The sequence below is a fragment of the Trachypithecus francoisi genome, unplaced genomic scaffold (assembly GCF_009764315.1).
Source record: "Trachypithecus francoisi isolate TF-2019V2 unplaced genomic scaffold, Tfra_2.0 Lachesis_group6, whole genome shotgun sequence".
Taxonomy (NCBI): Eukaryota; Metazoa; Chordata; class Mammalia; order Primates; family Cercopithecidae; genus Trachypithecus; species Trachypithecus francoisi.
In genome coordinates, this window is record NW_022681471.1 from 78,723,507 (window position 1) to 78,738,481 (window position 14,975).

At 39.8% G+C, this 14,975-nt stretch overlaps 1 protein-coding gene across 4 annotated transcripts in view; it reads left to right on the forward strand.

Moving 5' to 3' along the window:
* Positions 1-14,975, forward strand: part of ZC4H2 (zinc finger C4H2-type containing) — a 120,787-nt gene that overhangs the window by 59,372 nt on the left and 46,440 nt on the right. Inside the window, exon 1 of one of the 4 annotated variants that reach the window (XM_033200850.1) lies at positions 2,220-2,457. The exons of 2 other annotated variants lie outside the window; for them this stretch is intronic. In XM_033200850.1, coding sequence (XP_033056741.1) covers positions 2,405-2,457 — 53 coding nt within the window. In that variant the 5' untranslated portion in view covers positions 2,220-2,404. Of the gene's footprint in view, positions 1-2,219; positions 2,458-14,975 lie in introns of those variants that run through there. One more of the 4 variants, XM_033200847.1, reaches the window with a different exon arrangement.

Genomic DNA, 14,975 nt, shown 5'->3' on the forward strand with positions numbered 1-14,975 from the left:
ACTCAGGACGCCGTTTTAGTTTTGGTTGCTATTTTTTTTTTCCAGACACGCTATCTTCATTAATCTGCAAGTAACTTGGTCCAAATTGGGCACAGGCTCTAGCTTCATAACTTATTGTGTGGCCTTGGCAAAACAACTTTCCCTATCTGAGTCAGTTTTCTTCTTTCTAAAAGGGGATGAATCTACTTGCCCCCTTCATATTGGTTGTGAGGATAAAATGATAGGTTGTACATATCAGACTCAGCACAGTAGCCAGTATATGCCAGGCACTTACACAGGCTTGCCACTTACCTCCTCCCCTTACGAGACAGAGCTGGGGCCAGTTCTTGGCTCTGGATCCACAGGGTTTGTGACTAACCAACTCAGTGTTCTTTAAATACCAACTAGTGGCTCTACAAGATAGCAACCTTCAAGATGATAGGAAAATGTAGACACTAGGGAGAATTTTATGGCTAAGAAAGTTATTACATCTTTGATCCAAAGAAGAGAAGGGCTTTAATTTCTTCCCTGGAGAATGCTTAAAATCACTGTGGACATCCAGAATGACATGAGATTCATGTTCCACAACTTCTCAAGCTCCTACAATATACCAAGCCCTGTATTCAGCATGATCATGGGAATGATCTCATAGAGGCCTCACAACAAGCCTTTGAGGTGGGCTCACTAGGTACATTTTTCAGATGAGGAAACTGAAGCTCAGTAAAAGAAAGGACAAACTCAGAGAGATTTCTGACTCACCTTTAGTTGGGAGTGAGTCACCATCTTCCTTTTGTCCGAAGTTCAGCTCTCTAGGCCTATTTGTGCACTCTGAGTAACTGCCTCTTACCTGGTCTCATGTCCTCTAATCATTCTCTACTTTGCTTCCAGAGTTCCTCCCTAAAATATTCCTCCAACCTTATCACTACCGTGCATTGAAACATACAATAATTAAACATTATTTGGTGCAGAGTAAGCACTTAAAAAATGCTTATTAGGGTCAGGTGTGGTGGTTCATGCCTGTAATCCCAGCACTTTGGGAGGCTGAGGCAGGTGGATCGCTTGAGCTCAGGAGTTCAAGACCTGTCTGGCCAACTTGATGAAATTCCATCTCTACTAAGAAACACAAAAATTAGCTGGGCATGGTGGATGGGCGCCTGTAATCTCAGCTACTCGGGAGACCGAGGCCAGAGAATTGCTTGAACCTAGGAGAAGGAGGTTGTAGTGGGCTGAGATCTGTGCCACTACACTCCAGCTTGGGCAACAGAGTGAGACTGTCTCAATTAATTAATTAATTAATTAAAAAGTTTATTAGATAAATGTCTGCCTATAGGATTAAGTCCAAACCCTTTAGTCTCACATTTAACGTATTTCATAGTCTGGCTCCTACCTGCCTTTTCTAAATACTACATCTCCCATTTCTTTTTTCCACCTCTACACCTCATATAAGAACCCTATATTTCAGGCACTCTGAACCACTCATCCTTTCCTTTCTCTCTCTGTTGTATCCTCACCTGGAAAGCCTATTCTCCTCTATGGTCTGACAAATCCTTAGTCACTCTTGAGACCTATTTACATCTTCTCTGCACAGGTTACACCTTATCTATTCCTGTATTTTGTTTGACACCACGCTGTACTGTAATTAATAGGTAAATTTTCAGCCTCTTCTGTTCCTCAAAGGCAAGGATTTGCTTTTATCTATCTGCCTCGCCTAGTGACTCCTACAGGACTTCTTCCATTGACTGACAAAGTCTGAGCTTAAGTAATTGTTTGTTGAACGGGTAGCTAGAAATAACAAGGTTCTCCTCCCTACTCTCCTTTCCCCCAGCTTTTGCAGCGTCTTCCTCCTCCCATCCTCCTCTTCCCCACCCCCGCCCCACCCTAATTTGAATGCCGAAGTTACTGGTCCCCAGGCAGCAGCTAGCACATTCCACGTCTCCGAAGCTACTTTCCCTGCAGGCTTTGTTTCCATCCCCAAGGCATAATTAGCAACTACCGCTAATCTTTTGCGGGTGAGTAGGTGCAAGGACCCCCGACGGGGAGCGAATGGGTACGTCTCTCATCTCTCCAATTGCCTTCAGGAGTATTTTTTTCCCCATTTTCCCACACACGGGCCAGATGAATATCCCCATTCCTTTGCACTCTTCACAACCTTGGACATAATTATCTATAACAAATTGATTTAAAGTGCGGCTGCAGGAAGGGAAACAGGCATGTCTCGCTTGGCCTTCTGGGAGTTGTAGTCTTACAGGCCCCCGGGCTGCCTGGCTGGCCCTGAAGCGGTGGACTACAGCTCCCAGGCCTCTCCAAGCCCCTAACGCACAGGCTCAGAGCCCCAAGCCCGAGGAGGTGGCTACATTGTGTCTATTGTATCCTTTGGCTGGTGTATTTGTACATCTCTCGGGACGTGAAATTGACAGTGAAAAGTATGGCAGATGAGCAAGAAATCATGTGCAAATTGGAAAGCATTAAAGAGATCAGGTAAGTGGCACGTTGTCCCCCTCAACCCCCCGCCCCCCTCAACCAACCCTTCGTTGCGGGAGAGGGCTAATTATCTATTGTTGGGCTGCTTGTCTGGGTAGCTGGAAAGGGGCCCATTCACCACAGACTTGCAGGCGAGGTGAGGATGGGAGGGGCGCTAAGGAGAGTTGAGAGAGAGAGACCTCTTGCCAGATGTGGCTGAGAAAGCAAAGATGAAGAAACACGGGGTTGGTCCCAAGACAGTTTTATTTTTCGAGGTGGGGGTCAGGGCTCTGCATTCATGGTCACGTTTTTAAAAAGTACTTGTGTGCCCCAAGGTGTCTTTGGCTCCTTGCTCTTTAGGAGTCGAGATTTTTTTCCAGTCTCTTGAGAACCTGGAGTTTGGGAAAGGCTTTTGAGAGCAAAGTCTAGCGCATCGGGGCTGGTGGCTGCTGCCAGGGGCTGCCAAGTAGGGGTTGCAGGGGAATCTCAGCGGGCGGAGCTGGGAGAATGGCGCGCGCTCGTTTTCCTTTCACTCACTCGCCACTTTCTTCCTTCCTATCCCGCGCTTGGGAGGGGGATGGGAGCAATGGGGATTGGGGACGCGTTCCTGCGCTGATGGTGGGATCGCGACAGCTGCTCTGAGGAGCTGGAGGTGACAGGCGGGCTGGCAAAATGGGAGTTGCCGAAGTGGAGTCCGCCACTCGGTTGCTTCTGGAGCAGCTTTTGGCAAAGCGATGATACTGTCCTTGCTCAGAACACAATAGCGCCGGGCTGTGTGGGCTGTCACAAGGTCTTTCTTCACCTCCCCTTCTCAGCGTGAGCCCCTGCTTTGGCTTTTGCTCTCACTCTGAGAGTGGCCTGGGTCAAGCTGTCTCCCTGGAGTGTTTTCTGAGAACCCAAGGTGGAAGATGTCAAGTGTGTCTCTTTAAGAAATAAGACTTTGAGCATGAGATTTAACCCTTAGAGTGTTGGATGAGACCTACACGTGGTGATTAGTGGTGGTAGGTAAAACACCTTGGTTTCTTCTTCCTCTTGAGGGGTTTCATCTCTCTTTCTACAGGAGAGGTAAAGGAAGGGAACTATCATTTATTGACCCCCTCACGCCCCTGTGTGCCAGGCCCTTGGACCTACTTTTGCTCATTCAGCAAGAGTCCTGTGAGCTTCCTACTCCTCCTTTACAGCTGGGGAAATAGAGGCCCAGAGAATTTGAGTGATTTTCCCACAGCCACCCAGCTTGAAAGTGCCACATTTTGTTGGTCTGCCTGCAAAGGTATTCCTTTTCCCACTATGTCCTAGGCAAAGTCTGGAAAGGAGAAAGGAATATGTTGCAATTTTTTTTTTTTTTTTTTGCAAAAGCATCAGAAGTTAGCTAGAAAGTGTGACACCTTGGTACAGTAGAATACCAGCTGTCATAATAACGATGCAGCTAGTCAGAAGCTTAGGCTTGCAAATGGAGAGCCTAGACTTCCACTCTCACCAAGCTTCAAAGGAACCACCACCCCATGCCCAGAAAAGGACCAGTTGTGAGCAAGGACTTTAATCCCCAGTGAAAATAGACCTTTCCCAGTGAAGACCACATGGAGAATCATGACTTCTACCCTTACCAGTGGTAGCTAGGAGTTTCTACCTCAACCAGCTAGGATGGAATCAGCATAGGCCCAGAGAAAAGGCCAAACTTGCACCTCTAACCAGCAGTAACAAACAGCCCCTCCCCAATCTGGATGTCAAAAGACAGTGGAGAAACTGGACTTCTGCTGTCCCTCTTCCATCCAGGAGAGTGTTAGAGAACTGCTAAAACAAAAGATTTAAATAAGATCCAGAGTATCCAACTTTTAATCAAAAAATCACTTTCCATACTAAGATATCCACTTGAATGAGAAGAGAAAATAAACAGATGCCAATACTGAGATGACACCCATGTTAGAATTATCTGATAAGGATCTTAAAGCACCTGTCATAAAAACATTTCAGTGAGCAGTTACAATACACTTGAAACAAATGATAATGTAGAAAATCTCAGAAAATAAATAGAAAGTCTCAACAAAGAAATATAAAACATAAAGAAGAACAAAGTGACATTTTTAGAACTGAAAAATACAGTAACATAAAAACCCCAAAAAAAACCCCAATGGATAGGTTCAACATTAAGGTGGAGAAGACAGAGGGAAAAAAATAGCTTACAAATATAAAACAGTAGAAATCACTGTGGAACTATAACAAAAGCTTTAACATTTATGCCAACAGATTCCCCGAGAAAGAGGGCAGGATTGGAAAGGTATCGGGAAAAATAATGACTAAAAACTTGCCAAATTTTGCAAAAGACATAAACATTTAGATTCAAGAAGAGGAGTAAACAGCAACATAATCAACACAAAGAAATACACTCCAGGACACATTGTAATCAAACTCTGAAAAATGAAAGAAAAAGGAAACTTCTTCAAAGCAGCTAAAGAGAAACAATTCTACAAAGGAAAATAACTTTAGAATAACAGATTTATCATCAGAAACTGATGATGCCCTAGCATTTTTTAAGTGCTGAAGGAAAAGAAGTGACAACCCAGAAATCTATTTCCAATAATAATATCATTCAGTACTGAATGGATAATCAAGACATTCTCCAATGAAGAAATACTAAGGAAATTTAGATATACCCTAAAAAAAGATGATAGTAAGCTCTGAAAACAGAAAAGAAACAATAAACAGTAAGCAAAAACATGGTTAATACAGCAGACTTTCTCTTTCCTCTTGAAATTTCTTATGTTTGATAATTGAAGCTAAATTTATAATGTTATCTAATGTGGTCTCAGCATATGTAGAGGAAATATTTAACACATTATATTGTAAACTGGGGAATGTAAAGAGATGTAAAAGGGAGGACGTGCTTGTACACTTCATTCAAGCATGTAAAGTGGTGAAGTCAGAAGATTATTAAATAAGTTATGTATATATATATATTACTGAGAGAAACACTGAAAATGCTATATACAAAGAAATGTACTCAAAACATTATAAATAAATCAATATGAATTTTTTAAAAATGCTCGTCAACCACAGGAAGGCAGGGCAAAGAAAATGGAGAAACTAAAATTACAGAGAATGAACAGAAAACAAAAAATAAAAAGGCAGACATAGCCTTAATGTATCAATAATTATGTTCACAACAAATGATCTAAATACCATGCAAACATTAATCAAAATAAAGCAGGAATGGCCATCTTAATATCAAATAATACAGACTTCAGAGCAAAGAAAATTCCTAGGGACAGAGATGGATATTACATAATGAAAAATAAACGTGTGTGTTCCAAAAGTGACTTAAATTAACCTGCTTTTGACAATTTTACAGTAATATACAAAGGTTAAGCCACTTGGTTTAAGAATTTAAACTGGAGAAAGTACTATAAACATATACTTCACGTTCACATATGGACAGGTAAACATGTATGGGAGGTAGAAAGAAGGAAGGAGCAAAGAGTCAAAGAAACTGAAGAAAGGAACTAATATTTGTCAAGCACCTTTTAATTTCAATGCTCCTGGCTCATTTACTCTTTAGTCTTCCCAAAGAAAATCTGGGATAGGAATTATTAACCCCATTTTACGGATAAGGACATTGAGGATCAGATAGGTTAGGCAACCTTCCCATGGTTACACAGCTAGGAAAGAAAAAATAATATATCCTCCTATTCACATGGCATACACATTCCAATGTTATTAACTGCCCTTACAAATGCTAATTATCTGATTAACCATTATTTATATTCACTGTGAATATGACCTATATGACCTATATGAAATGCCTCATCTTCTCCAAAACCTTCTCAAGTTCCCCAGTTAAAATGAATTGCAATACCCCCACCACAGTCTCCACAGGGAGATTTATTATAGCACTCAAGTTATCCCATCTAATGATGCAATTTTGAATTGATATCTTCCTTCCTTCCTTCCTTCCTTCCTTCCTTCCTTCCTTCCTAACTACTCTAATCCTAAATCTCCTGAAGTATAAGCACAGCAGCATATTTCTGTTAAAAAAAAAAAAAAACATAATGTTTGCTGGACAGAGGCAGGAATGATGACGGCAGCATCATCTAATGACCTATTGAAGTCAAGCTAAGAGCCTTACACGCATTCAGACACGAGCCCAGAAATATACACATTAATACTCAGCACTCACACCAATGGCAGAATTTGCAGTGGGAAAAACATCAGAAGTGGATTCTCCCACCACAGACCATTTTCTGCTTCTAACTCTGAACACACGCCCACCCCTGTCTTTCCGCCCAATCCCAATCACACTCCCACATTATGTTCCCAACCTCAGCCCCCAAAACCCAAACTAATCTATTTTGCCCATGTTTTCCTTGGACTTTTAAATGGTGATGAAGGAGCATGTAGATAAGTGGAAGAAGAGAGAAAAGAATGGAACAAAAGAAGAGTGATAGAAAAGAGGGAAAGGGAGGATAACAGTAATAAAACAGAGACAGTGAGTACAGGCACCATTAAATGGACCAGAGCCCTACACCAGCTCCCCAAGTACATAACAATGTTTCCTTAAAATGCACATGCCATCCATTCATGTGTATTGCATACACTCACACCCTGATGTGCACATATCCATACACAAAGAGCTTTCCTCATTTGAAAAAAAGAAAAACCATTTTGGAAGGAGATGTTGTGTTAAGTAGATACTCTTAAATGAATGTTTCTCGACTGGGTCCTTCTTTTCTTTTTTTCTTCCTACACGCTCTTTTGAGTAAATTCCTGTACATCCATGGCTTCAACTATTATCTTCCAAATCTCCAACCTGTATACCCCGACATTCATGCTTTAGCCCATACATATGACAGCCTAGTGGGCTTGTCCGCCTGGAAGTTTCACAGATAAATCTCAGCTTTATATCTACATCTCTTCCTACAGCAATCAAGCTCCTCCCCCTAAACCTTTGGTTTAATGCCACCATTTCCTGCACAGTTACCTCAGATGGCAATCTGAAAGTCAATGTTGACTCCCATTTCTCTTTAATGACTCACCTGCAGTCACTTAGCAAATTCTATTTCTATCCTGAATATCTTACTCAGTACCTGCCCCACTCTCCACCTCCCAGTTCACTGCTCCATTTCAAGCCTTCATTACAACTGGCATGGATATTTGTAATGCAGTATCCATTTCCATCTGAAGAATTACTTCCCTGTATACAGTTTCTGCTGTATCTGCAATGTCATCCACATAGGAAGCTATGAGAACTACCTTCCTAAAGCATGGTGTTATTTTATTTCTCAAACATCTTCACTAACTTTTCATTGTGTATGACAATCTTTTTGAAAAATACAGGCTGCGTCCCACTATTAGCTCATAAAATAATTTGGTTGGTCCCTAGTAGCATTTTTAAAAAACCTTTCTTAAACTAAAAAGGAAATTATCAACTTACATTGCATATGAAGAAGTAGGTATACTTTGGGGAAGGTTTTGTTTAGTTTTAAATATGTGTATGTGTGTATTGTGTCATGAGGTGAAATTCATTTCTCACTTACGTCATTTCTTACTGTGTCTCTGTTGAACACACATTTGCCTATCAATGTTTCCATAGCATTCATGCTGCCTCCCCAGAAATCTGTCCCATACCCACCATTCTGACCTTATCTGCTACTACTGCTTTTTATTCACCCTATCCTTTAGCCATATAGAAGTTCTAACTGTTTTATGTATTTCCATTCCGCCAGACCTTTGCCTCTGCAGATTCCTCATTCTAGAATGCCACTCTCCCATTCCAAGCATCTAAATCCTACTCATTTTTCAAGGAAGACCTATATGAAATGCCTCATCTTCTCCAAAACCTTCTCAAGTTCCCCAGTTAAAATGAATACAATACCCCCACCACAGTCTCCAAAGGGAGATTTATTATAGCACTCAAGTTATCCCATCTAATGATGCAATTTTGAATTTGTATGTTCCTTCCTTCCTTCCTTTCTTCCTTCCTTCCTTCCTTCCTCCCACCCTCCATCCTTTCCTCCCTTCCTCTCTTCCTCCCTTCTTCCCTTCCTTCCACCATTGCTGTGGCAGCCTCGGTAGGCTCCTCTGTTACCTGGCTTGGGGATTGACTCAGAACCAGTGCTTACTCAAGAGCAAGGCACAGGACAACTGGAACCTCTGGGAATTGTGGATGGGCAAGTTAAGCCAAACAATGCTGGCCAGAGGAGAGAGAGTGAAAAGTTGTTGGCATTTGGTATTGAGATGTGAGAAAGTTTTCAGAATGAACTGTTATAAGAAACCTACTTTGCTGACAGTAGCTTTGTTTCCAGTTGAGCAAATAAATATTGCATGGAAGAATGCTTAGTGCTTAGGCAATATTCTCACCAGACTGGAGTAAGTAGGAAAAGCTAGCTCCTTTGTGTTCAGTGGCATTTACTGAGCACCTGATCTGGGCCATAATCAGGGTTGGGCTATCCTGTGGTGGCCCATCACTTACGATAAATTAGACCCGTTGGAAGGATCTTCTAATCAAAGTCAATAACTCTGATCTCTCCCTTGAGTTCCAGATTCGCATATCTAACTGCCCATTTAACTTACACCCTTGCATGGATCACTAGCATCTTGAACAGGCCTTAACTCCAACCCCACCCCTAAACATTTTTCTTCCCCAGTCTTCCCCATCTCAGTAAATGCCTCACTATGCTGAAATCTGGAAGCCATTCTTTATTCCTCTTTTTATGTGACCCTCTCCATCCATACCATTAGCATAGTGGTTATTAAACTTGACCATGCAGGAGGCTCCACCTAAAGGGCTGTTAAATCATTGATTGCTGAGCCCCATTTCCAGGGTCTGTGATTCAGTAGATCTGGAGTGGGGCCTGAGAATTTACATTTCTTTTTTTTTTTTTTTTTTGAGACGGAGTCTCACTCTGTCCCCCAGGCTGGAGTGCAGTGGCCGGATCTCAGCTCACTGCAAGCTCCACCTACCAGGTTCACAGCATTCTCCTGCCTCAGCCTCCCGAGTAGCTGGGACTACAGGCGCCCACCACCTCGCCTGGCTAGTTTTTTGTATTTTTTAGTAGAGACGGGGTTTCACGATGTTAGCCAGGATGGTCTCAATCTCCTGACCTCGTGATCCACCCATCTCGGCCTCCCAAAGTGCTGGGATTACAGGCTTGAGCCACCACGCCCGGCTGAGAATTTACATTTCTAACAAGTTCCCAGGAAATGCTGCTGGTGGTGGTGCAGGGACTACATGTGTAGAACAACTGCATTACTAAGACCTGGCCAGTTATACCTATACAATATAATCTGGAATTGTCCACTTCTTATCATCCCCTCAACTTATTAACAAATACCAGCACTTTTATATCAATCTCCAGTAAACAGTATCTTTTCACTTAATTTTCCCATCTTCGAGGCCTACAGGTCCCAGCTATTCTACCCTGCTTTTTGAGTAAGCACTGGGACTGAGTCACCTCTGAAGCTGGGTGACAGATAAGCCTGCCAAGTTTGTCCTGGCAATGGATGATCCATGGCCCTAGAACTTTTCCGTCTTTGCACCTGTCCTCTTCCATACTTGCCAGAAAGAAATCATTGAAAAGAAGGTATCCAGCTGAATGTTTTAGTCTTGGCTCAGGAGTCTGTCTGGAGAACCTGTGGCCTAGCAATCTGCTATGATTTGAATGTACCCCAAATGTCATGTGCTGAAACATAATCCTACCATTTTGATGGTATTAAGAGGAGAGACCTTTCGGGAAGCAATTAAGTCATGAAGCCTCTGCCATTAAGAATGGATTAGTGCCTTAGAAAATGACTTAGAACGAGTTTAGAACCTTTTTTTTACTTCTGTGATTCCACCATATGAAGATACAACATTCATTCCCTCCTGAAAATGCAGCAACAAGGTGCCATCTTGGAAGGAGAGACCAAGCCCCTCGCCAGACACCAAATCTGTTGGCACATTGATCTTAAACTTCCTAGCCTTCAGACCTGTGAGAAATAAATTTCTGTTCTTTACAAATTACCCAGTCCATGGTATAGTGTTACAGAAGCACAGACAGACTAGGACAGGAGCTCAGGAATACTGGTCCAAAAGTTACCTAAGACTGTCATCCTGGTGACTGTGGAAACCCTAAAGTACCCTAAAAACCCTGTGGTTTTCCTGTGGTTCACTAGGCATACTAGCTGTGCTTTAGCCTCTTGGAAGAATCTCATTAGGACATTTTATATGTAAAATTGCATCTTTAATGATCTGGATGCCTTCCTCACTTGTAGGGCCAAACATTCCACAGATTTCATCTCATTGAATCATCCAACAATTCCATGCAAGGCTACACTGAGTCCTACTTTCCAGGTAGAATTTCCAAGGTGCCAAAAGATTCCATGAAGTGCACTATTTCACCCTGAAAATTGATGACTGAGCCAGGACAAGAATTCACCCTACTGGCCTGGTTTTTATGAGTTTAAATCCATCATATGATGAAAATTCCTTGGTGTGATGGAAAGGTGATCAGATTTACAACACTGGATTTTCCACTTCCTGAATTTGTGTTCTTGGACAAGTCACTTTACTTATCTCAGCCTCAAATTTTTCATGTGTAAAAATGAAGCAAAACATACCTGCTGGTATGGTTCTTGTGAAGATTAAATTTTGATAGCATAAAAAGTGCCTAATACAGTTGCTGGAACATAGTAGGCACCACAAATATAATAGCTATTGTTATTAAATAAGCTATTATTAAATAAAGCCTTTCTTAACAGATGGCTGCTTTCAGTTCCTGGCACTTACAGATTCTTAATAAATGTGAACCAAATGAAAGAAATCCTTGCCACCCATGGTAATGTCTTTTCTTCTCTGAGGCTACTGATACTATAATCACTCCCCTGGATTTACCACCTGTTTGCATTCAGTATTTTTTCATTCCAAATGTAATGATTGAGCCCCACTTATGGCCAAAGCAGAATGATAGGTGATGTGGAGGTTAAAGAGAGAAATACGGTATAGTGCCACTGTCTAGAAAGCTCTCATGTATATACTCTGATTTCAAGTTGCTTCATGCATAAATCTGTACTTTTTAGAGGACTCAGAGAACCATGACTATATGCCTTGTGCTAGTCCCTTTCCCATCCTGAACCTTTATTTATTCACCTCTGAAATAAAGAGGATAGATTTCATGGGTGACTTTGAAATAGCCCAGGGAATTCTAGGGAGGGTAATAAAGGGCCACTGTGATAGAGTCAGGTGATGGTTGAATTTGAGGACAGATTAATGACTCTGGGGGTCCCACTTCCACTTTAACCATAACAGTTATGATTTGTTCTATTTTCTATATTGGATCTCAATCAGTTATTTTATTTGAAGGAACGGATCTTATCATTCATCCACAAGAACCAGCACACTTCTGGATAAATGGTGCTTGCTTAATATAATCTTTAAGTCTGCTTGATTGATGGAAGTTTGTAAAGAGTGAATTTGGTATTGTGAGTACATCTAAGCAGTGACTGGCATGACACTCAGTGCACATTAGAGAGAGGAAGGGCCTTTTATTTAGATGTAATCTTAGCTCAAACTTCTCAATTGCTGGACAAAGAATGGAAGGCTGGGAATTAGATGCAAATCCTGAAGAGCATAATAAAGACAATCTACCTCAAATGCAACAAATTATTTATTTATTTATTTATTTATTTATTTATTTATTATTAAGCCGTTAAGCTCCTTCTCATTTCTCCTGGCTGCCTTAATCAGCAAACTTAAAAAAAATCCATTCCCTCTACGTAAGCCTTTTGACAAGTCATTTATTTTTCTGGGAAAACATGAGCGTGTTTAGAAGTTATGTTTACTGGGAGTTGTAGGTTTAGATTTAATTCTGGGTACAGTAAAAGGTCATTACAGAATAATTTGAGTTGTACTTTATATACCATAGGAAACATCCATTTCAAGTGTACAATTCCGCATGTTTTAATAAATTTAAAGAGTTGTGCAATCATGACCATAATATTTTAGAAAATTTCCATCATTCCAAAATGAGCTCTTGGTTCAGTTTCAATTGATCTTTGTTCTTATTCACAGCCACAGGAAACCTGTAATATATTTTCTGTCTATATAGAATGGCTTTTTCTTGATGCTGCATATAAATAGTTATACAAATGTGGCCTTTTGGGTCTGCCTTCAGTCACTTAGTTTATTGTTTTTGAGATTTATTCACATTGTAACATGTAACAGTATTTCATTTCTTGTTGACAAATAATATCCCATTGCATGGATATCCCACATTTTGGGTGTTCAGTCACAAGTTAAGGAGCATTTCAGTTATTTCCACCTTTTTGGCTCTTATGAATAATGCTGCTCTGCACATTTGTATACAAGTCTTTGTGTGGAAAAATGTTTTCATTTTTACTGCTTAGATTCTCAGGAGTGAGATTTCTGTTTCATATTGTAAGTGTATGTATAACTTTTTAAGATACAAGTGTTTTTGAAAGTGGATGTCCTAGTTTCCATACCAAGAGGGAGTGTATGAGGGTCCCAGTTTCTCTACAAACTTTTTGTTCATTTTTCAGTTGGGCTGTTTGGTTACTGATTGTTAAGTTTTGAGTGTTCTTTAAATTTTCTGTAAACACATTTTGACCAGAAACTTGATTTGCAAACATGTTCTCCCAGTCTGGGACTTATCTTTTCATTGTCTTAAGAGTGTCTTTTGAATTACAGACTTTTATTTATATATATATATATATATATATATATATATATATATATATATATATAATCACTCCGCCACCCAGGCTAGAGTTGAGCAGTGCCATCACGGCTCACTGAAGCCTTGACTTCCTGGGCTCCAGAAGTTCTCCCATTTCAGCTTCCCCAATAACTGGACTAAAGGCTTGTGCCACCATGCCTAGCTAATTTTTCTTAAATATTTTGTAGAGACAGGGTCTCACTCACTATGTTGCCCAGGCTGGTCATGAACTCCTGGGCTCAAGTGATCCTCCCGCCATGGCTTCCCAAAGTGTTGTGATTATAGGTGTGAGACACTGCACTCGGCCAGAAAATTTTGATGTTGATGAAGAAATCCAATTTATCAGTATGTTTTATGGATTGTCAGTTCTTGTGCCATTTAGGAGAAATCTTTGCCTAAGTTATATTCGCAAAGATTTTCTCCTATATTTTCTACGAGAATTTTTATTTTTAGGTTTCATGTTTAGGTCTATGATCCATTTTCACTTAAATTTTTTGTGTGGTGCAAGGTATGGGTTAAGGATTTTCTTTTGCATTTGGATGTTCAGTTGTTTCACTATCATTTGTTTGAAAGACTTGTCCTTATATCTGTGGGTTTATTTCTGACCTATCTGCATCATTTCTTTATTTGTGTATCTTTATGCCAATAGTTTGCTGATTTGATTACAATATCTTTTTAATAATTATGGAAATCAGGTCATGTAAGTTCTCCAACTTCATTATTCTTCCTCAGAAATAATTTTGGCTATTCTAGGCACTTTGAATTTCTATGAGTATTAGATTCCCCTTGTCAATTTCTACCAAAAACCATACTGGGATTTTAATAGGATTTTGTTGGATCTATAGATTAGTTTGTTAGATTTCACCAGTGTGAAATGAAATAATGTCCTATTTCTGTTCTAGGATCTAATCCAAGATATAAGATTGCATTTTTATGATTCCATTTAACTTATTTTATGACTTATTAGCTATAATGCTGTTTTATTATTTCAGTGACTGCTTTAGAGTTTATAATATACATCCTTAACTTATCACAACCTACCTTCAATTGAGCTCATAATACTGCACATATAATGTAAGAAGCATACAACACTATATTTCTCCCTTTCTAGCCTCTGTGCTATTGCATTTTGGTACTTTTTGGTTTAAACTATTGATTATATTTTAAGTAACTTAATTAAGGAAGAAAATAATCATGATATTTTTCTATGTAGTTACCATTTTCAGTGCTCTGTATTCCTTTGTTTTGATACATTTCCCTCTGCTATCATTTTCCTTGAAGGACTCCCTTTAACATTTATGGTAGTGCAGGTTTGCTGATGATATAGCATTTTATCTTTCCTTGTGTGAAAAGTTCTCATTTTACCTTTGTTTTCAAAGTTGTTTTCCCTGGTAAATAATTCTTTATTGGCATGGATTTTGTCAGTACTTTAAAAGTGATACACCACTGTCATCTTGCTTCCATCATTCTTTGATACTCTTTGTGTAATGTGTCCTTTTTTTCTGACTGCTTTACTAGTTTTGAGCAATTTGATTATGATATAGCTTGGTGTCACATTCTTTATGGATTTTATGCTTGGAGTTTGATGAATCTATTGTATCAGTGGGTGTATAGCTTTAATCAAATTTGAAAGATTTTTGGCCATTTATTCTTCAAATATTTTTATCTTCCTCTTTCTTCTTGGTCTTCAGTTATCTGTATTTTTAATTTAATTTAATTTGATTTAATTTAATTTAATTTTACTGTGGTAAGAACACAGAACTTGAGATCTACCTTCAACAAATTTTTATATTTATAATACAGTATTGTTAACTAGAAGCATAATGTTGTACT